This window comes from Salmo salar, chromosome ssa24 (assembly GCF_905237065.1).
Source record: "Salmo salar chromosome ssa24, Ssal_v3.1, whole genome shotgun sequence".
Taxonomy (NCBI): Eukaryota; Metazoa; Chordata; class Actinopteri; order Salmoniformes; family Salmonidae; genus Salmo; species Salmo salar.
This window is the reverse complement of record NC_059465.1, coordinates 30,753,054-30,776,533: the sequence shown is the minus strand read 5'-3', so window position 1 is coordinate 30,776,533 and position 23,480 is coordinate 30,753,054. Positions and strand designations below refer to the sequence as shown.

At 41.6% G+C, this 23,480-nt stretch overlaps 1 protein-coding gene across 1 annotated transcript in view; it reads right to left on the bottom strand.

The window, feature by feature from the left end:
* LOC106585647 (snRNA-activating protein complex subunit 4) overlaps nucleotides 1–22,781 on the bottom strand; it is a 36,183-nt gene extending 13,402 nt beyond the window's left edge. Inside the window, exons 1-17 of the mRNA XM_014172069.2 lie at nucleotides 22,622–22,781; nucleotides 5,885–6,025; nucleotides 5,695–5,735; nucleotides 5,502–5,607; nucleotides 5,324–5,355; nucleotides 5,071–5,211; nucleotides 4,806–4,931; nucleotides 4,641–4,719; nucleotides 4,463–4,544; nucleotides 4,175–4,276; nucleotides 3,856–3,928; nucleotides 3,592–3,756; nucleotides 3,163–3,313; nucleotides 2,672–2,778; nucleotides 2,426–2,520; nucleotides 231–322; nucleotides 60–145 (exon numbers count right to left, since the gene is read on the bottom strand). Of these exons, the coding sequence (XP_014027544.1) occupies nucleotides 60–145; nucleotides 231–322; nucleotides 2,426–2,520; nucleotides 2,672–2,778; nucleotides 3,163–3,313; nucleotides 3,592–3,756; nucleotides 3,856–3,928; nucleotides 4,175–4,276; nucleotides 4,463–4,544; nucleotides 4,641–4,719; nucleotides 4,806–4,931; nucleotides 5,071–5,211; nucleotides 5,324–5,355; nucleotides 5,502–5,607; nucleotides 5,695–5,735; nucleotides 5,885–6,011 (1,605 nt within the window). The 5' untranslated portion in view covers nucleotides 6,012–6,025; nucleotides 22,622–22,781. The remainder of the gene's footprint in view (nucleotides 1–59; nucleotides 146–230; nucleotides 323–2,425; nucleotides 2,521–2,671; nucleotides 2,779–3,162; nucleotides 3,314–3,591; nucleotides 3,757–3,855; nucleotides 3,929–4,174; nucleotides 4,277–4,462; nucleotides 4,545–4,640; nucleotides 4,720–4,805; nucleotides 4,932–5,070; nucleotides 5,212–5,323; nucleotides 5,356–5,501; nucleotides 5,608–5,694; nucleotides 5,736–5,884; nucleotides 6,026–22,621) is intronic.
* Nucleotides 22,782–23,480: the final 699 nt, after the last annotated feature.

The following is a 23,480-nucleotide window of genomic DNA, read 5'->3' as shown; positions in this document are numbered from 1 at the left end:
ATGTCCAGTGTTACAGACTGAGTTGAGAAGGACAATAAGGCTACATAGTAAACACTCACCTTGTACCCTGTCATTCTCCTCCACTGTTGAAGGACCTGGCAGTCAATTCTGTTAGGCATTTCAGAAGCTATCTTAGCCCATTTAACTATAGAAAAGGACAAAATAAATTGTTAAACCTGATTATGTTGATATAGTTTCTATGCGAGTCAGCTTTCTATAGCAGTTCCTACGTCCATATTTCTCCACCAATTGTCGGAGTTGCGCCTTTTCCTCCTCGTCAAAGGGCCCCTTCTTCACGTTCCCAATCAGGACGTCCACATACCTACAGAATGAAACAACAGTTTGTCAGTGACCGTATGTTCTAATTAAGCAAGGCCCGAGGGGTGTAGTATATGGCCAATAAAGGGCTTTTCTTACACACAATGCAACGCGGAGTGCCTGGATACAGCCCTTAGCCATGGTATATTGGCCATATAATACAAACCCCTGAGGTGCCTGATTGCTATTATAAACTGGTTACCAGCGTAGAGCAGTAAAAATATTTTGTCATACGGTGATATACGATCTGATATACAATGGCTGCAGGGTCTAAAATTAACACTCCGCCACCTGCGGGTAGATTTTGGCATTGGCGTGTAAGATGTCCATTTCACCAGCCATGTTGGCGGGTGGTCAGGGCTCCACAGTGCGAGCATTTCACTTGCATTTGTGAATAAAAATAGTCAAGTATGATCACATGCATAGTCAAATAAAAGCTGCAGTAGCTGTTTACAAAGTATTTCCGCAGTTTAGTTTCATAGCTGGTAAATTAGTCGCACATAGTCAAACTACGAATCCTATACAGCCTATTGCACGTCGAGCAGAAACATTGCCTGGCTGGGGGCTGTGCGCATGTAAAGGGCTGAGTGCACATAGGCATAAAAGGTAGTCTTATTTACTTGAAACCAAAATCTACTGAAGTGAGATTTTGTCCTTGTGTTTCTAGGCTATTTCCATTGTTTTGTTCACAAGCTAGGCTGTTTTTCTATGTTTGAGTTTCAACTGCTAGGGAAGAGAAGACAACGCTTCTACTAGTCAGACTCTCACAGGCACAAACATGACTGGAGTCGCACTACCATGGTAACCTCATTTTTTGTCTCATCTATGATATTTTGGTTAAAAAGACTCCGGTCACAAAAAAAATGAAATTAAACAATATACCACGTTACGTCTTACTAGTAATACATTTGTTTTATAAACATTACAAAGCATGCTCATCCATTTTTTTGTGTTTTGTTGGTGTAATTTTAGCTGAATTTTGTTCACATTTTTTGGGGAAAAAGGCAAAACTTCACTTAACGCCCAGCGTCATAACACATTATGACAGTCGTCATAACCATGTCATAACAGCTACACAACTTGTCATAATATGGTCATAACACTTATGATATTTAGACCTGTTGTGACTATATTGCATTATTTTATGGAAGGTTATGCCACACACATAAGAGTGTGAAAACCCACAAAACCTACCAAACATGGCAAAACATTCAATTTCACCATAGCCTACTTGTCAATAATATGTTTGCTATAAAACATTTTATGACCATATTATATTATCATTGTAATTGTGTACAATTTGATGTCAGACATGCACCTACCCCAATGCGCTGATACTGATGACTGGGATGAACACAGGAGCAGATTTCAGGAGCAGGACTAGACACCCTCTTTTTGACTGATGACTGACATAAGGGCATGTACGTGATAGGCCTATCTGGCTTATATATGGTCATAATGATTCTTGACAGTGTCAAAGTGTATTTTCTTAGTCCAAGTAAAGAGACACAGGATGGTCATTATACTTCATCATGAAGTGTATTCTCTGCAACTTATTTAAAATAAGATGGAAAAAAAAGTGACTAAATAATTATTTACAACAACAACAAAGGACTTCAGAAACAAACCTTCAAACTGACGGAAACTTCTCGGCAGGGAAAAAATCTATTTGAATAAATGTGGGTTTTCACACTCTTATGTAGGGGTCATAACCAGCCATAAAATAACACAATATATGTCACAACAGGTGTAAATATATGGGTCATGACAGTGTTATGACCCTATTATGGCAGGTTATGTCAACTGTTATGAGCATGTCATAACGTGTTGACGCTGGGTTTCAAGTAATGTGTTACCAAAAAATCTGAGTGGCTGGTAGATATTTTGATCTACCTGGCACAGTGGCTGGTGGACCAAAAACATTTATTTTATGCCCTGCATGGCTGTCAGCCAATCAGCATTCAAAGCTTGAACCACCCAGTTTATAATACTTTTTCAAGTTTGAGTTAACTAGAATAGGGTGGCCATCAGGGAGACTGTCAGCGAATGTCGTGAGAGTTTGGTCAATGCATTGGCTCTATCGATCAGAGTCAATATTAGTCTTCACCTGTCCCTACACTGGCTATCATTTCTGCCAGGCACATCCTGACGTATCTTCCACCAGTTCCCCGCCCCGTGTTTAGCCACTGCTCTCAGTAGCATCTGCAACAACAAACAAAAGTCACAGCACAACTTATATTATCAAATATTTATACTGTACATATGGGGACATCACAAAATGTCCTTGGAACAGATTAGATGAAGCTAAAGATACTATTCCCAACAAAAAAGCCAAAACCCCTCCTGCCCATACCTCATCTTCTTCTTTAGACCAATAGCCTTTCGTGAGGGTCGGGTCCAGAACCTGAGTCCACCGATACATCAGCTGGCATGAGTCCCGGCCCTCCATGAAATAGGAGACTGGAGTACAACAGAAATCATGGAGAAAGCAAGCTGAATTCCCAGAACCCAACACACGATGCACTACCATGACAAGCTATAGTATCTTGTATTGAACAAGCACTTTTTCTAAAGAGAAAAATCAGTAGAGTAGAGCAGTGGACAGTATCCTGAGCGCTTTGCATTTATATTTACATTTGAGTAATTTAGCAGATGCTCTTATCCAGAGCGACTTACAGTAGTGAGTGCATACAATTTAATCAGTTATCAGTTCACGCTCCTACTGGAGCCTTACAAAGAAGGGGACATAAGCTGGGGACAACAATAACAACTCATCGATGTGCACCAACAATAACATAGATAATGAGTAAAAGCCAGGGTGTACATTGGGTGGTGGGGACTTACTCTGGGTGTAAGGGATGTAGTTCCCTATCCGCATCTTCTCCACCAGCTCTCTAAGGATGTCGTCCTCCAGTCCGCCCCACATGCTCCTCTTGAAGTTGGTGCAGATGTAGCGTTGGTATGTCTGGAGACACATGAAGGCTGTCCTGTTGGTCTGTGTGTGACATACAGGGGAGAGGACATGAGTTCAAAATGGATAAACCTGAATAGTTTACACATTCAAAGAAATTGGTCATGTTAGGACGTTCATGGAATTACACTTGACCTACCTACTACCGAGAAACTGAACGGTTCAGTATCAGGTACTTCGCTCTAAACAAAGTCCAATCAATCAAACTGTACAAATCAGGATTAGAAATATCACCTCTGGAACCCACTGATAGGAGAGCGTCACAATCATGAGGCTATTTGACCAATATTGTCTGCTCTTACCCCAAGTTTATCAGCAATCTGATCCCAGTTGTGGTGCCCATATTTCACAGCAACTTTCTTGAGCATTTCAATTTCGTCTTCCTTCCAACTGGCTTTGTTAATGGAGGGATGCAGGTAGTTCTGCCAAAAGCTTTTTATGTCCTCAGCTTCACGGATGCCTTCAAACTGGATAGGAATAAGATGTTAGCGTCAACATTTAAGCCTTTTTAACAATAGCAAAATAAACACATGAATGGAGGAGAAGATAGCAGTTACTCGACCCACATCAATATTGGAAATCTTTTGCCAGTCATGGTCATCATAGCGGCCACCCATCAGCTTATCCTCCTTCAGTGCACTGCAAGGGAAAGCACATCCGGCAACAGTTACATAGCAATGGTTTGACTCAGGAACCACAAAAGGAGTTGGAGTTTATGAACGTTACAATACAATACATATGGATTAAACAATTCAATCCATTTAATCTATTCATGTAAAGTGAGAACAAAAACAAAACAGACATGTCTGACAAGATAACCGGTGTCATCTTGGAATTAATAGGCTAGATTGTTATTTCCCGTAAAATAGTTATGATGGTAATCACCTGATGGCCTCAATGTCCTTTTCAATTTCAGTGATTTGTTTCTGCAGGATTAGCTTCTCCACGTTTTCAGCTTTGGCCATTTTCTGTGTAAGGTATTCAATCCTATGAGACAAAAATCATGTCATTCATGTAGGCCAATTTGTTAACACCAATCCTAAAAATGTTTACCTACATTTCATAAACCCTATGTAAAAAGCTGAAGTTTTGCTCCTGTGCTTTTCAAAATGTAGCAAATAAGACATTCCCATTATCAAAAGATACCATTCAGGGGAAAACAATCACCCTTACTTGGACAGTTTGGGCTGTATCTTGCGTTTCATGCTGTCTTTGACCACAGCATTAATCAGCAGAGTCTTCTGCCACCCCTCCCCTGAAAAATCAAAAAGTCACTCTCCGATAATGGTGATGTCACTTAACAAGGATGCAAGGAGCACTAAGGTCTAACAATTATTATTTTTAGGCTCACATCTTTTCATCTTGAAATCATCAGTAGGTCTGATTCTTTTACTCATCTTCTCCCTGGTTTCTGGATTAGCGGGTGGGCCCTGTGGGAATTAGAGACAATGTAAAATCATGTAGGTATAACCCCTTGACCATGCTCATATTGTACTGAATCAGAACTCATCCCTACCAGAAATGTGACTTTATCTCTGAAATAGGGATTCAGAAAGCTCCCCAAGAAAAGCTTCAGTGTGGGTTCTCCAGATGTGGTAGCCTGGGGAGTTCCTGTGGCAGATAGCTGAGACATAATCTCTTTCTGTAGGGAAAAACCACAAAAATTATTACATCGCATGGACATTGCACAGCTCAGAGCAAAAACTTGAAAATATTCATTGAACAGATTTCAGACTGCACCTTTAAGAGAAGCTGTGGGCTTTTAGTTATTAGTCTCTTACTTGCTGCTGTTGATTGTCTGTTAACAGTCGCTCCAGATCCTCTAATTTCTCTTTCAACACTTCCTGATAAACCAGGTTAATTTGCAGACATGTATCTGTGTTCTGGGGTAGGTCCAGCTCCTCAGCACTGTCATCTTCGCTCTACCAGACATGGGAGAAAGGAGAGCACAAGGCCATGTTACAGTAACCTTACATCATGTGACAAACTGAAAACTGGAGTGCTGGAATTGTGAAAATGCTAATCAATACTAACCAATTCTGTTGCACTTCCTTGGCCATCCACATCTGTTTCAACACATTATAAAAGGGTTCACACTCACTCCCGGTATACATGTATACTAGCAGGAAAACTTAAATCCGTGAAACAATGAATAACCTGTCGAAACAACAAATAACCTGTTGAAACAACACATGGCAAGGGCCTTAGCTACCTGAAATAATCTCAGCATTAAATGCACCTGGACCAAGAGTGCACTCCAACTCTTCAATCTCTCTCTGTATTCGCTCCCGCTCTGCCTCCAGGTTCCCCGGAGGACCCTAGAAGAGCAGGTTGACATTATTTCTCAATTCACCTGAAATAAATCATGGTCACAAGGTAATATTGGTGATGTCAATAAGTCTTACCAAATCTTCTGGTTGAGAAGTATTGTCGTCTGATCCATCATCTGACAACAGTGAAAACAAATGACAGATTTAAGAAGCATGCCTAGGAGTTTTGAAGACTAAATTGTATTCTATGATTAGTGCAGGAGTAAGGGTGTCCTCTCTATACAAGCACACTGCAACAATGTTTTAACATGCTTTAGATACCAACCAGATGCACAACTATCTGAAGATAGTAGTTCAATGCCGGAATTGCATTCGGATCCAAGGTTTTGCTCGAGCGCCAAAATCTGGCGTTCGATTCTCTCCCTCTGTGCAAGAAGGTCATCCGAGGACATAATGAATGAGGCACCTTTTAAAAACAATGGGTAATGAATGATAACAAAACCAGGGACCAGCTAACAGCACAAAATACACTGAAAATACAGTAGCTAGCTAGTTAAGTTAACCTAAACATTACACTAGTAACAACATAGCTACAGATTGTTTCACCAGATAATGTGATTTAACCAAAGATGTTTGGTTTCCATTACTGGGAGTTACAGATTGGGTAGTGTTTGTAACCCCTTCGTAGACGCTAACATACAGTGAGGGAAAAAAGTATTTTATCCCCTGCTGATTTTGTACGTTTGCCCACTGACAAAGAAAGGATCAGTCTATAATTTTAATGGTAGGTTTATTTGAACAGTGACAGACAGAATAACAACAAAAAAATCCAGAAAAACACTTCAAAAATGTTATAAATTGATTTGCATTTTAATGAGGGAAATAGGTATTTGACCCCCTCTCAATCAGAAAGATTTCTGGCCCCCAGGTGTCTTTTATACAGATAACGAGCTGAGATTAGGAGCACACTCTTAAAGGGAGTGCTCCTAACCACAGCTTGTTACCTGTATAAAAGACACCTGTCCACAGAAGCAATCAGATTCCATTCTCTCCACCATGCCCAAGACCAAAGAGCTCTCCAAGGATGTCAGGGACAAGATTGTAGCCCTACACAAGGCTGGAATGGGCTACAAGACCATTGCCAAGCAGCTTGGTGAGAAGGTGACAACAGTTGGTGCGATTATTCGCAAATGGAAGAAACACAAAATAACTGTCAATCTCCCTCTGCCTGGGGCTCCATGCAAGATCTCACCTCGTGGAGTTGCAATGATCATGAGAACGGTGCGGAATCAGCCCAGAACTACACGGGATAATCTTGTCAATGATCTCAAGGCAGCTGGGACCATAGTCACCAAGAAAACAATTGGTAACACACTACTCCGTGAAGGACTGAAATCCTGCAGCGCCCGCAAGGTCCCCATGCTCAAGAAAGCACATATACATGCCCGTCTGAAGTTTGCCAATGAACATCTGAATGATTCAGAGGACAACTGGGTGAAAGTGTTGTGGTCAGATGAGACCAAAATGGAGCTCTTTGGCATCAACTCAACTCGCCGTGTTTGGAGGAGGAGGAATGCTGCCTATGACCCCAAGAACACCATCTCCACCGTCAAACATGGAGGTGGAAACATTATGCTTTGGGGGTGTTTTTCTGCTAAGGGGACAGGACAACTTCACCGCATCAAAGGGATGATGGACGGGGCCATGTACCGTCAAATCTTGGGTGAGAACCTCCTTCCCTCAGCCAGGGCATTGAAAATGGGTCGTGGATGGGTATTCCAGCATGACAATGACCCAAAACACATGGCCAAGGCAACAAAGGAGTGGCTCAAGAAGAAGCACATTAAGGTCCTGGAGTGGCCAAGCCAGTCTCCAGACCTTAATCCCATAGAAAAGCTGTGGAGGGAGCTGAAGGTTTGAGTTGCCAAACGTCAGCCTCGAAACCTTAATGACTTGGAGAAGATCTGCAAAGAGGAGTTGGACAAAATCCCTCCTGAGATGTGTGCAAACCTGGTGGCCAACTACAAGAAACGTCTGACCTCAGTTATTGCCAACAAGGGTTTTGCCACCAAGTACTAAGTCATGTTTTGCAGAGGGGTCCAATACTTATTTCCCTCATTAAAATGCAAATCATTTTATAACATTTTTGACATGCGTTTTTCTGGATTTTTTTGTTGTTATTCTGTCCCTCACTGTTCAAATAAACCTACCATTAAAATTATAGACTGATTATTTCTTTGTCAGTGGGCAAATGTACAAAATCAGCAGGGGATCAAATACTTTTTTCCCCTCACTGTAAGTGCTTTCAGAAAGTATTCAGCAATATTTCCCGCATTTTGTTACGTTACAGCCTTATCCTAAAATGGATTAACAAAAAATAAATCCTCAATCTACAGGCAATACCCCATAAAGACAAAGAATAAAACAGGTTTTAGAAATGTTTGCAAATGTATTAAAATTTAAAACCAGAAATCTTATTTACATAAGTATTCAGACCCTTTGCTATGAGACTAAACATTTTGCTCAGGTGCATCCTGTTTCGATTGATCATCCTTGAGATGTTTCTACAACTTGATTGTGGAGTCCACCTGTGGTAAATTCAATTGATTGGACATAATTTGGAAAGGCACATAACTGTCTACATAAGGTTCCACATTTGACAGTGTATGTCAGAGCAAAAACCAAGACATGAGGTCGAAGGAATTGTTCGTAGAGCTCCGAGACAGGATTATGTCGAGGTACAGATCTGGGGAAGGGTACCAAAAAATGTCTGTAGCATTGAAGGTCCCCAAGAACACAGTGGTCTCCATCATTCTTAAATGGAAGAAGTTTGAACCACCAAGACTCTTCCTAGAGTGGGCCGCCTGGCCAAACTGAGCCATCGGGGAAGTAGGGCCTAGGTCAGGGAGGTGACCAAGAACCCGATGGTCACTCTGATAGAGCTCCAGAGTTCCTCTGTGGAGATGGGAGAACGTTCCAGAAGGACTCCACCAATCAGGCCTTTATGGTAGAGTGGCCAGACAGAAGCCGCTCCTCAATAAAAAAAACACATGACAGCCCACTTGGAGTTTGCCAAAAGGCAGCTCTCTCGTCTGATGAAACCAAGATTGAACTCTTTGGCTTGAATGCCAAGCGTCACGTGGACTTGAACCCAATCGAACATCACTGGCGAGACCTGAAAATAGCTGTGACGCTCCCCATCCAACCTGACAGTGCTTGAGAGGATCTGCGAAGAAGAATTGGAGAAACTTGAGGTTGTAATCGCTGCCAAATGTGCTTCAACAAAGTACTGTGTAAAGGGTCTGAATACTATTGTAAATGTGCTAAAAGAGTGCTAAAAATAAAAAACTGTTACTGTTTTTTTTTTTTTAATGGGGTATTGCAAGTAGATTTATTAAGTAAAAACAATTGAATCCATTTTAGAGTAAGACTACAACGTAACAAAATGTGTAAAAAGTCAAGGGGTCTGATTACTTTCCGAATGCACTGTACCTTCAGTGCCTATTGACGATAGTTTCTTCTGGCCTTGACTTTTGTTAAGAGTCCAGACGCTCGTTCTGAACGTTAAAACCAGAACAGAACAGAAAACTGGACAATAGAAAAAATGTTCTAGGGACAAAATCAGAACAAAAATAATTTATACTGTTCCGGAATAGAACCGTTATTTTGAAAGCATGGGAACTGGTTAATAACTTTGTTTTACGTTCCAGGCATTTTTTTCCAGTCCTTCAATAAAATGAAATAAAGCACCTATGCAAAGCCCTCACTCCAGTGTATGTCTGCCTGCCAGCTGAAAATCTTTGCCAGTGTGTGTGTGTAGGCTACCAGCCTCTCCAAAGCATAGCCTGCTGACGTTACAAGCGTGATTCAGAAATTAGGGAGAGAGATACATAGAGAAGAATGGATTAACTTTTTCAATGCTAGTTTATTTTTTTAAAATGTACCTTCATTTAGCTGGCTAGGCAAGTCAGTTAAGAACAAATTCTTATTTACAATGACGGCCTAGGGGGTTAACTGCCTCGTTCAGGGGCAGAATGACACAGTTTTACCTTGTTAGCTCAGGGATTCGATCCAGCAACCTTTCAGTTACTGGCCCAACGTTCTAACCACTAAGCTACCTGCCACCCCAAGAATACTATAGTTACGTTTCACATTTTATTTATTAACTACTTTATTATTTAAAAACTATAATAATCTGGTGCCGCTCTGCACACACATAAGCTTGTTAACTAACTACTTACATGCTGTTTACTATGACATGTAGCCTATTTGAAATTATGTTCGCTTCTTACATTTCACCTTTTTATGTAAATTCAAATACTTTACATTCAAATCCATATGGTTTGGTTTCAATACTTAAGCCAATTGGTAGGTCCACCATCGACAGCATCCTGACTGGTTACGTCACCGCTTGGTATGGCAACTGCTCGGCCTCCGACCGCAAGGTACTAAAGAGTAGAGGTCGACCGATTAATCGGAATGGCCGATTAATTAGGGCCGATTTCAAGTTTTCATAACAATCGGAAATCGGTATTTTTGGACGCCGATTTGGACGATTTTTTTGGTAATTATTTATTTATTTATTTTTAGACCTTTAACTAGGCAAGTCAGCATTCTTATTTTCAATGATGGCCTAGGAACGGTGGGTTAACTGCCTTGTTCAGGGGCAGAACGACAGATTTTTTACCTTGTAAGCTCAGGGATTCAATCTTGCAACCTTACGGTTAACTAGTCCAACGCTCTAACCACCTGCTTTACATTGCACTCCACGAGGAACCTGCCTGTTACACGAATGCAGTAAGAAGCCAAGGTAAGTTGCTAGCTAGCATTAAACTTGCCTTATAAAAAACAATCTATCATAATCACTAGTTAACTACACATGGTTGATGATATTACTAGTTTATCTAGCCTGTCCTGCATTGCATATAATCGCTTAGGTACACGTTGCTCCAACCATAAACATCAATGCCTTTCTTAAAATCAATACACAAGTATATATTTTTAAACCTGCATATTAGTTAATATTGCCTGCTAACATGAATTTCTTTTAACTAGGGAAAATGTGTCACTTCTCTTGCAAGCAGAGTCAGGGTAAAGGCAGCAGTTTGGGCCGCCTGGCTCGTTGCCAACTGTGAAGACTATTTCTTCCTAACAAAGACAGCCGACTTCGCCAAACGGGGGATGATATAACAAGCGCATTTGCGAAGAAAGCACAATCGTTGCACAACTGTACCTAACCATAAACATCAATGCCTTTCTTAAAATCAATACACAGAAGTATACATTTTAAACCTGCATATTTAGCTAAAAGAAATCCAGGTTAGCAGGCAATATTAACCAGGTGAAATTGTGTCACTTTGCGTTCATTGCGCGCAGAGTCAGGGTATATGCAACAGTTTGGGCCGCCTGGCTCGCTGCGAACTAATTTGCCAGCATTTTACGTAATTATGACATAACATTGAAGGTTGTGCAATGTAACAGGAATATTTAGACTTAGGGATGCCACCCGTTAGATTAAATACGGAACGGTTCCATATTTCACTGACAGGAAAAACTTTTTGTTTTCCAGATGATAGTTTCCGGATTCGACCATATTAATGACCTAAGGCTCGTATTTCTGTGTCTTATTATGTTATAATTAAGTCTATGATTTGATAGAGCAGTCTGACTGAGCGATGCTAGGCAGCAGCAGGCTCGTAAGCATTCATTCAAACAGAACTTTCGTGCGTTTGCCAGCAGCCCTTCGCAATGTATTGTGCTGTTTATGACTTCAAGCCTATCAACTCCCAAGATTAGGGCTGGTGTAACCAATGTGAAATGGCTAGCTAGTTAGCCGGGTGCGCGCTAATAGCGTTTCAAACGTCACTCGCTCTGAGACTTGGAGTACTTTTTCCCCTTGCTCTACATGGGTAACGCTGCTTTGAGGGTGGCTGTTGTCGATGTGTTCCTGGTTCGAGCCCAGGTAGGAGCGAGGAGAGGGACGGAAGCTATACTGTTACACTGGCAATACTAAAGTGCCTATAACTTCGCTAGGGCCAGTGGGATGATTTCGTCCCACCTACGTAACAGCCAGTGGAATCCCGTGGCGCGTTATTCAAATACAGTGGGGGGAAAAAGTATTTAGTCAGCCACCAATTGTGCAAGTTCTCCCACTTAAAAAGATGAGAGAGGCCTGTAATTTTCGTCATAGGTACACGTCAACTATGACAGACAAAATTTGAAAAAGAAATCCAGAAAATCACATTGTAGGATTTTTAATGAATTTATTTGCAAATTATGGTGGAAAATATGTATTTGGTCACCTACAAACAAGCAAGATTTCTGGCTCTCACAGACCTGTAACTTCTTCTTTAAGAGGCTCCTCTGTCCTCCACTTGTTACCTGTATTAATGGCACCTGTTTGAACTTGTTATCAGTATAAAAGACACCTGTCCACAACCTCAAACAGTCACACTCCAAACTCCACTATGGCCAAGACCAAAGAGCTGTCAAAGGACACCAGAAACAAAATTGTAGACCTGCACCAGGCTGGGAAGACTGAATCTGCAATAGGTAAGCAGCTTGGTTTGAGGAAATCAACTGTGGGAGCAATTATTAGGAAATGGAAGACATACAAGACCACTGATAATCTCCCTCGATCTGGGGCTCCACGCAAGATCTCACCCGTGGGGTCAAAATGATCACAAGAACTGTGAGCAAAAATCCCAGAACCACCGGGGGGACCTAGTGAATGACCTGCAGAGAGCTGGGACCAAAGTAACAAAGCCTACCATCAGTAACACACTATGCCACCAGGGACTCAAATCCTGCAGTGCCAGACGTGTCCCCCTGCTTAAGCCAGTACATGTCCAGGCCCGTCTGAAGTTTGCTAGAGAGCATTTGGATGATCCAGAAGAGGATTGGGAGAATGTCATATGGTCAGATGAAACCAAAATATAACTTTTTGGTAAAATCTCAACTCGTCGTGTTTGGAGGACAAAGAATGCTGAGTTGCATCCAAAGAACACCATACCTACTGTGAAGCATGGGGGTGGAAACATCATTCTTTGGGGCTGTTTTTCTGCAAAAGGACCAGGACGACTGATCCGTGTAAAGGAAAGAATGAATGGGGCCATGTATTGTGAGATTTTGAGTGAAAACCCCCTTCCATCAGCAAGGGCATTGAAGATGAAATGTGGCTGGGTCTTTCAGCATGACAATGATCCCAAACACACCGCCCGGGCAATGAAGGAGTGCCTTCGTAAGAAGCATTTCAAGGTCCTGGAGTGGCCTAGCCAGTCTCCAGATCTCAACCCCATAGAAAATCTTTGGAGGGAGTTGAAAGTCCGTGTTGCCCAGCGACAGCCCCAAAACATCACTGCTCTAGAGGAGATCTGCATGGAGGAATGGGCCAAAATACCAGCAACAGTGTGTGAAAACCTTGTGAAGACTTACAGAAAACGTTTGACCTGTGTCATTGCCAACAAAGGGTATATAACAAAGTATTGAGATAAACTTTTGTTATTGACCAAATACTTATTTTCCACCATAATTTGCAAATAAATTCATTAAAAATCCTACAATGTGATTTTCTGGATTTCTTTTTCTCATTTTGTCTGTCATTGTTGACGTGTACCTATGATGAAAATTACAGGCCTCTCTCATCTTTTTAAGTGGGAGAACTTGCACAATTGGTGGCTGACTAAATACTTTTTCCCCCCACTGTACCTTAGAAATGCTATTACTTCAATTTCTCAAACATATGACTATTTTACACCATTTTAAAGACAAGACTCTCGTTAATCTAACCACACTGTCCGATTTCAAAAAGGCTTTACAACGAAAGCAAAACATTAGATTATGTCAGCAGACTACCCAGCCAGAAATAATCAGACACCCATTTTTCAAGCTAGCATATAATGTCACATAAACCCAAACCACAGCTAAATGCAGCACTAACCTTTGATGATCTTCATCAGATGACACACCTAGGACATTATGTTATACAATACATGCATGTTTTGTTCAATCAAGTTCATATTTATATCAAAAACCAGCTTTTTACATTAGCATGTGACGTTCAGAACTAGCATACCCCCCACAAACTTCCGGTGAATTTACTAAATTACTCACGATAAACGTTCACAAAAAGCATAACAATTATTTTAAGAATTATAGATACAGAACTCCTCTATGCACTCGCTATGTCCGATTTTAAAATAGCTTTTCGGTGAAAGCACATTTTGCAATATTCTAAGTAGATAGCCCAGCATCACAGGGCTAGCTATTTAGAACACCCAAAAAGTTTAGCCCAAACCAAAGTCAGATTTACTATAAGAAAAATGTTATTACCTTTGCTGTTCTTCGTCAGAATGCACTCCCAGGACTTCTACTTCAATAACAAATGTTGGTTTGGTTCAAAATAATCCATAGTTATATCCAAATAGCGGCGTTTTGTTCGTGCGTTCAAGACACTATCCGAAAGGGTAAAGAAGGGTGACGCGCCCGATGCATTTCGTGACAAAAAAATTCTAAATATTCCATTACCGTACTTCGAAGCATGTCAACCGCTGTTTAAAATCTATTTTTATGCCATTTTTCTCGTAAAAAAGCGATAATATTCCGACCGGGAAATCGTGTTTTAGTACAAAGAGAGAGAAAATAAAAACATGGTGTCGCCCCGTGCACGCGCCTCAGTCTGATGGTCCTCTGATAGACCACTTACCAAAGGCGCTAATGTTTTTCAGCCAGAGGCTGGAATTAAATCATTCAGCTTTTTCCCGGGTTCTGAGAGCCTATGGGAGCCGTAGGAAGTGTCACGTTACAGCAAAGATCCTAAGTTTTCAATAAACAGAGCCAAGAAGCCCAAGGAATGGTCAGAGAGGGTACTTCCTGTACAGAATCTTCTCAGGTTTTTGCCTGCCATATGAGTTCTGTTATACTCACAGACACCATTCAAACAGTTTTAGAAACTTTAGGGTGTTTTCTATCCAAAGCCAATAATTATATGCATATTCTAGTTTCTGGGCAGTAGTAATAGCCAGATTAAATCGGGTACGTTTTTTATCCGGCCGTGTAAATACTGCCCCCTAGCCCTAACAGGATAAGAACATCCAATAGTCAAAGGTATATGAAATACAAATCGTATAGAGAGAAATAGTCCTATAAGTCCTATTATAACTACAATCTAAAACTTCTTACCTGGGAATATTGAAGACTCATGTTAAAAGGAACCACCAGCTTTCATATGTTCTCATGTTCTGAGCAAGGAACTTAAACGTTATCTTTTTTACATGGCACATATTGCACTTTTACTTTCTTCTCCAACGCTTTGTTTTTGCATTATTTAAACCAAATTGAACATGTTTCATTATTTATTTGAGGCTAAATTGATTTTAGCCTCAGAACATGCACAATGTATTATATTAAGTTAAAAGTGTTCATTCAGTATTGTTGCAATTGTCATTATTACAAATAAATGTAAAAAATAAAAATATAAAATTATAATATATATATATTATATATATATATAATAATATATATTTTTTAAATTTAAAAAAAATAAAATCGCCCGATTAATCGGCAGCGGCTTTTTTTTGGGTCCTCCAATAATCGGTATCGGCGTTGAAAAATCATAATCGGTCGACATCTACTAAAGAGGGTAGTGTGTACAGCCTAGTACATCACTGGGGCCAAGCTTCCTGCCATCAAGGACCTCTATACCAGGCTGTGTCAGAGGAAGGCACCAAAAAATTGCCAAAGACTCCAGCCACCCTAGTCATAGACTATTCTCTCTGCTGCCGCATGGCAAGCAGTACCGGCGCGCCAAGTCTAGGTTCGAAAGGCTTCTTAACAGCTTCTACACCCAAGCCATAAGACTCCTGCAAAGCTAATCAAAGGGCTACCTGGGCTATTTCCATTGTCCCCACAACACCCCGCCATTTTTACGCTGCTGCTACTCTGTTAATTATCCATGCACAGTTACTTTCCCTCAACATATTACCTCAATTACCTTGCCTAACCGGTGTCCCCGCACATTGACTCTGTACCGGTACCCCCTGTATATAGCCTCACTACTGTTATTTTATTGTTGCTCCTTAATTATTTGGTAACTTCAGGTTATTTTAGTCAATACTTTAACACTTTTGTTTCTTAAAACTGCACTGTTGGTTAAGGGCTTGTAAGTAACCATTTCACAGTAAGGTCTACACCTGTTGTATTCGGTGCATGTGACAAATAAAATTTGATTTGAGGTAGTCCAAAAAAATAGATGGGTGTTGGTTAAATTGTGATTTTAATGAGCTTTTTGAGCATGGAGCGTTTTTTTTAGGAGTGGTAGAAAAGGACATGGAGCACCAGAGCAGTTACTCACCGCTCATTGGATTTCCAATCGCTCAACTCCGCTCACAACTCTAATCTGCACTGATTGGTGAAGTAAATTAATGTTGCGCTAAACCCCCCACCCCCCAAAAAAATACACTTCAGAGGTTTAAAAAGGAACAGAAAATAACGATATAAACCGTTACTTTTTGGGGGTTTGAACCAGTTCAGAACTTTATTTTGCTGGTGGGAACAGTGGAACGGAATTAAACAAATGATGGTTCTGTTCAGAACGAAAAGATTGGAAAATAATTTAACCCATGGTTTAAACGCATCACTTGCGGTACTGTTTTGGAAACACAAGGAAGGTATCTTTCATATCAGCGAGAAATAATACAAATTTAAAAAAGGTTAAATTACTACACACCTTTATAAGGTTAGTGTTTCCATACAGCCATATCTTCATGTTACAGTGCTTGTTACTGGAAGACAGAGGGAAGACAGCCGCCACCTGTGATTATTAGCCATCTAGTGAGTAATATTCATATGTGAATACATACTGAATTATAATTGGATGCATTTTACCGCCGTATCATACTGTGCGGTGATTGGTTAAGACCACCCAGACGGTTAGGTCATGGGCAGTTGATCGTGGTTGGAGATAGGCTAACATGTAGTTGTAACTAGTTAATAAAGAGTTATGTTAAGAAACATCCTGTAGTTCTGCGTTTTATTATTTTGTACAAAGTGTACAAAACAAAACATGGTGTCAGAGTAAATGGTCTTAAAAGATGGATTTTTCTGGAGTTCCTTCACCTCGAATGGACTGGGAGTCTACAAACTTACCCGATGCATGGCGTAAGTACAAACAGCATGTGGAGCTAATGTTCACGGGTCCCCTGAAGGAAAGAGGAGAAGAGGGAAAATGTAGCTACCTGCTCCTCTGGATCGGTGAAAAAGGGAGAGATATTTACAACACATGGACACTTACCGAGGCTGAATCAAAGGTACTGAAAACATACTACGATCGTTTTGAAGCATATGTTGTGCCGAAGACTAATACAATTTTCGCTAGGTACAAATTCCATGAGAAAGTACAGGGAGTTAGCGAGTCTTTTGAACAGTTTGTGACTGAGCTGCGTCTGCTTGTGAAAGACTGTGATTATGCAAACAAGGATGAGATGGTCAGGGACCGTATTGTATTTGGAATACACTCACCGCGAGTGAGAGAGAAACTTTTGAATGTTGGGTCTGAGCTAACGCTGGACAAAGCTATCGACATAGCCAGATCTCACGAGCTAGCACAGGCTCAGATGAAAACCATTTCGCGCCGCAGCACGAGCGCATCACGTGAACAAGCAGTGCACGCAGTCAGGCAGACATCAAAGCACACCTCCGGTGCCCAGAGAGAGCGTTTCAGAACGGAGAGAGACATAACTCCAAAACAGAGCGACACAGACTCAAAACGCCCCAAAACATGTGGATATTGTGGATACAAAGTGCATGGCGAACAAGGAAATTGCCCAGCTAAAGGCAAACAGTGTACTAAATGTGGTAAATGGAATCACTTTGCAAAAGTGTGCAGAGCTTACCGTGGAAAAACAGTACACACAGTGAGTGAAGATGAAATGTCAATCAAAGAGTCAAATGATGATGAACTGTTTATTGATTCAGTGACACAGAAAAGTCACATATCAGAGACAGAGCAAGCCTTTGCTGACATTGAGATAGGAACACAAGGCACAAAGCTAAAGTTCAAACTAGACACTGGTGCACAAGTAAACATTATTCCTCTGAATAAGTACCGCAGCTTGACATCTGAGTGCGAGCTACAGCCCACCATGCGCAGACTGACCGGTTATGGTGGTGAACAGCTCCCAGTAAAGGCACATGCACTTTCAAATGCAAATACAAAGAAAGTGACATGATGTTGGACTTTACGTTGTTGACACTAGAGCACCTGCAGTGCTAGGTCTTAAAGCATGTTTAGACATGGACCTCATCAAGCTAGTTTTATCAGTAACAGCACCAGTAGAGACAGAAAATGTACTGGAGGAGTTTGCTGATGTCTTTACAGGAATAGGATTATTCCCAGGAGAATGTACCATTCACCTTGACCCAGACGCAACCCCTGTGGTCTACCCACCGAGAAAGATTCCCCTTGCTCTCCGTGCCCGTCTGAAGAAAGAGTTGGAGAGCATGGAGCAATCTGACATAGTCACCAAGGTTACAGAACCGACTGACTGGGTAAACGCGTTAGTGGTGGTGGAGAAACCACGCACAGGCAAGCTCCGAGTATGCCTCGACCCAAGAGACTTGAACAAGGCTATCAAACGGCCCCATTACCCTTTACCGACGCTAGATGGTATCACGCACAAGCTAGCGGGAGCACGCTTACTTCAGTGTCATGGACGCTAGATCAGGCTACTGGGCTATCAAGCTCACAGAAGAGTCATCTAAGCTCACAACATTCAACACACCGTTTGGACGCTACAGGTTCCGTCGCCTGCCTTTTGGGATTATCTCAGCCCAAGACGAGTTTCAGCGAAAGATTGACGAAGTATATGAAGGCCTCGACGGAGTTGTGGCAATTGTGGACGACATCCTTGTTTATGGTCGAACCAAAGAGGAGCACGACCGAAACCTCCGCGGCGATGCTGCAAAGGTCCCGCGAGATAGGAGTCCGGCTCAACCCCGAGAAGAGCACAGTCAGCGCTACAGAGGTCAGCTACTTCGGACATCTTCTCACAGCGAATGGAATCAAGCCAGATCCACAGAAGATCTCAGCCATAAAAGAAATGGAGCCACCAAAGAACCGTGCAGAGCTGGAAACAGTGCTTGGCATGGTCAACTACTTAGCCAAGTTCGCACCCAGCCTCTCCAATGCTAATGCACCCCTGCGTCAACTGCTAAAGCAGTCCAGTGAGTTTCTTTGGGACAAGCAACACGACATTGCTTTCCAGAATGTGAAAGACTTGATCACGAGAGAACCAGGACCAATCCTTGCCTACTACGACCCAAACAAAGAGCTCAGACTCCAAGTGGACGCGTCGAAGTATGGACTAGGTGCAGTGCTACTGCAAGAAGGAAAGCCCATCGGCTACGCTTCCAAATCTCTCACAGACTGTGAAATCAACTACGCCCAAATCGAAAAGGAGCTCTATGCCATTCTGTTCGGATGTAAACGTTTCCATCAGTACGTATATGGACGACAAGTCATTGTGGAATCCGACCACAAGCCCCTTGAGTCAATCATGAGGAAACCACTAGCTGCAGCCCCGCCAAGGCTACAGAGAATGATCCTTCAACTACAAAAATACGACTTCACAATCACTCACCGTCCAGGCAAAGACATCCCTGTCGCAGACACACTCTCCAGGAAGTTTCTTACCTACAAGGACAGCAGCCTCAGTGAGGGCATGGACATGCAAGTGCACACTGTGTACAGCAACTTACCAGTTAGTGACACGAAACTGAAGGAGATCCAAGCTGAAACAGACAAGGACTCACAACTCACACAGCTGAGGAAAGTCATACAGGATGGATGGCCTGAGGAGAGGAGAAAATGCCCTCAGAGCGTCTCAGAATTCTGGAACCATCGTGATGAACTATCACAGATCAACGGAATCATTTTCAAAGGAGAGAAAATCATTATTCCTACCAGTCTCAGAGAAGAGATTTTGACAAAGATCCATGCTGGACACATGGGCATGGAAAAGTGCAAACAGAGAGCACGGGACATTTTGTTTTGGCCTGGAATGTGCAAACAAATAGAGGACATTGTTGGTAGATGCACCATCTGTCTTGAAAGACGCCCCTCAAACACCAAAGAGCCAATGTTACCTCACTGTATCCCAGACCGACCCTGGCAGGTTGTGGCAACCGATCTGTTCACCTGGAACAACGAGGACTACATCGTAACAGTGGACTACTACAGCAGATACTTTGAACTCGACAAGCTTCACAGCACCACATCTGCAGCTGTGATACACAAGCTGAAAGCAGCCTTTGCCAGGCATGGCATTGTAGAGACTTTAATATCTGACAATGGGCCCTGTTACAAATCAAATGAGTTTGAATCCTTCACAAAAGCATGGGAGTTCACACATGTCACCACAAGCCCACATTACCCTCAAAGTAATGGCCTTGCTGAAAAATCTGTGCAGATTGCTAAATCACTCATGGACAAAGCAAAAGCAGACAAGAGAGACCCCTACCTCAGTCTCCTTGAATACCGCAACACTCCAGTTGACAATTTCAAATCACCAGCCCAGCTGTTGATGAGCCGCAGACTTCGCTCAACCCTTCCCAGCACCAACCAGCAGCTGCAACCTGAGGTCGTCAGCTACAAGGAAATGCATGAAAAACGTGCACAGAGACAACAACAACAAAAGCGATACTACGACAGGTCAGCTAGACCACTGCCACCACTGATCGGGCGGAGAGTCAGTTAGAATCCAGGAGCATGGCCTCTGGAAACCAGCAGTCGTCATCCAGCCAGCTGACACTGAACGTTCATATCACGTCCGCACAGCAGAAGGAGCAGTGTACCGCCGCAATCGTCGTCACTTACTGAACACAAAAGAACAACACACTGATGAGATGAACTGTTCCCCTGAAAGAGAATGTGATGGACTAAACACACACACAGCACAACATACACCATACTTACCTGCAACACCACAAGAGCTGTTGACTGACACAGAAGCATGCTCAACATCATATCGCACAAGGTCAGGAAGAGAGGTCAAGCCCAGAGCTCTCCTTGACCTATGAAATGTCAAAGGGTGTAGGCGGATCGCTGCCCTAAAAGAGTTCCAGACTGTAAACTTGTTATTGAAAGTTGACTTGACATGCTTTGGTATTGTATTTGTTTGAAATGTTAAGATGTAATTTCTACAGTGAAGCTGAGTTGCTGAGAATCCCTTGTTTGAAAAGTTGGATCATTGTTTCAGAGTCTATGTTGATTCAGTTGGTGTATTATGCAATATAAATGGTTACTTACCTTGAGTTCAAACTACAGAGCATGTATCCAAAAGAAAAGCTTAGAATATGTAAAACATTTGTTTAAAAGAAGGGGGATGTAATATTCATATGTGAATACATACTGAATTATAATTGGATGCATTTTACCGCCGTATCATACTGTGCGGTGATTGGTTAAGACCACCCAGACGGTTAGGTCATGGGCAGTTGATCGTGGTTGGAGATAGGCTAACATGTAGTTGTAACTAGTTAATAAAGAGTTATGTTAAGAAACATCCTGTAGTTCTGCGTTTTATTATTTTGTACAAAGTGTACAAAACAAAACATAGTGAGTAAGCGTAACTGGGGAGAAAGTATAGATCGTCAACTGGAGGCACACAGTTTATAGATCTGTGCAAAACTGCTACAGTAAGTGCATCTTTTTTATTTGAAAGATTCTTTCTCGCTGATATGAAAAATGTGGCATATCAGCATATACTACCGTTCAAAAGTTCAGGGTCACTTAGAAATGGCCTTGTTTTTGAAAGAAAAGCACATTTTTTGTCCATTAAAATAACATCAAATTGATCAGAAATACAGTGTAGACATTGTTAATGTTGTAAATGACTATTGTAGCTGGAAACGGCAGATTTGTTATTGAAAACTACATAGGAGTACAGAGGCCCATAATCAGCAACCATCACTCCTATGCACTAGCGGTTCGGGGGGGGGGCAGTGCCCCTGTGAAGACAATTTTGGACCTCCTTGTGGCCCCCCTAAATGTGGAGTATGAAATAATTTTTACATAACACATTTTTGCTATCATTCTTTTTTTACATCCGTTATTAGACAGTGGCAACGATGATTATGAACATGGTCTTTTGCCTGCAATGCAGTGAAGAAAATGATATGACAACAATAATGTCTAATGTAACTGGCCCCTCTAACAGTACAACTGGCCCCAGCTTAGCCCCCCCAGTTGAAATGGTCTAGAACCGCCACTGCCTGTACGGCGCTACAGAGGGTAGTGCGTACAGCCCAGTACATCACTGGGGCAAAGCTTCCTGCCATCCAGGACCTATATAATAGGCGGTCAGAGACTCCAGTCACCCAAGTCATAGATTGTTTTCTCTGCTACAGCACAGCAAGCCGTACCGGAGCGCCAAGTCTAGGACCAAAAGGCTTCTACCCATTTTGTACGCTGCTGGTACTCGCTGTTTATTATGTATGCAGTCACTTCACCCCTACCTAAGTGTACAAATTACACACACTGACTCGGTACCCCCTGTATATAACCTCGTTATTGTTACTTTAGTTTACTTGGTAAATATTTTCTTAACTCTTCTTGAACTGCACTGTTGGTTAAGGGCTGGTAAGTAAGCATTTCACCGTAAGGTCTACACTTGTATTCGGCGCATGTGACAAAAAGTTTAATTTGTCAATAGTTACCACATGCACAGTCATAAACCCCGCCCATTTCTACAATTTTTCTTAATTTGGTTTTAAACCTAATTTTAACCACACTGCTAATCTTATGCCTACCCTTAAATTAAGACAAAGTGAATTTTTACAATATAGCCAATTTTGACTTTGTGGTTGTGGTAGGTAGCTCGCAAACTAGTGGAAACTCGAGTTGGTGGGGCGTGCTGGAATCCAAACTCATGCGCGAGCAGCAACGATAACATTTGCAGCTAATTCAGTAACTAACAAACAACACCTGAAATAACCCTAATGCAAAAGCAACATCCCTCAATTTCAGCATCAGTCAAAAAGTCTGGTCTAATTTAGCTCGACTTACCAAAAGCAGACAGGTTAACAGATGTCTTGTTATGATTTACAAAATATGTGGTAAATATGATAACAAATATATTAAAACAAATAACTGTCTCGCTAGCTAAATCACAATGAAATTGATTGGCATTCTGTTTCGTTGAACATCTCTACGCGCCGCAAACAACACGGCTGGAACATTAACATATTTCCCAGCATGCAATTTTGAAGGAACAAAGTTGGTTGTTTTAAATATCGTGGCATTCATAAACAATTTAGATTAATGAATGTTCCAACTCAATTCCTTGATTAAAACAATCAAATGTAGCATTGTAATCTTCAAATGCATTAAATACCCACAATGCAACACAAGCGCCACAGTAAACGTTACAGGCTTTACACAGCAGCTCCAGTTTTTCAACGTTACTCGCTATCCGGAACCCCTGGGATGACCTGTAAAATGGTTAATTAAAGGTTAAGGTAAAGGGTTAAGGTTAGGGATAGCACTAACCGTTTCTAAACCCAGAGCATTTAAAAAATAAATATATTTAGACAGGGAGTCAATGCTAAAACCAAATTCTATTTTCTAGATTAGTCCCGTTTAGCACACATTAAACTACACATACACATTTGACTAGAGGGAGTGGAGTTATGGGTTGAGATCCTGTACAAGGTGGTGGCTGGTGGGATCATCATAACTATTATCCAATCAGAACCCCCCAAAATGCTACAGACAGTATGCAGGCATTCATGAATACCAATGAAATGAATGCCAAATGCCCACTTGACCTAGTATAATAATGTATTTATGTATTATTTAATACTGTAATACCAGTACAATTAACAACTATCAAAGACACTCATTACTAACCTGACTCTGACCGTCT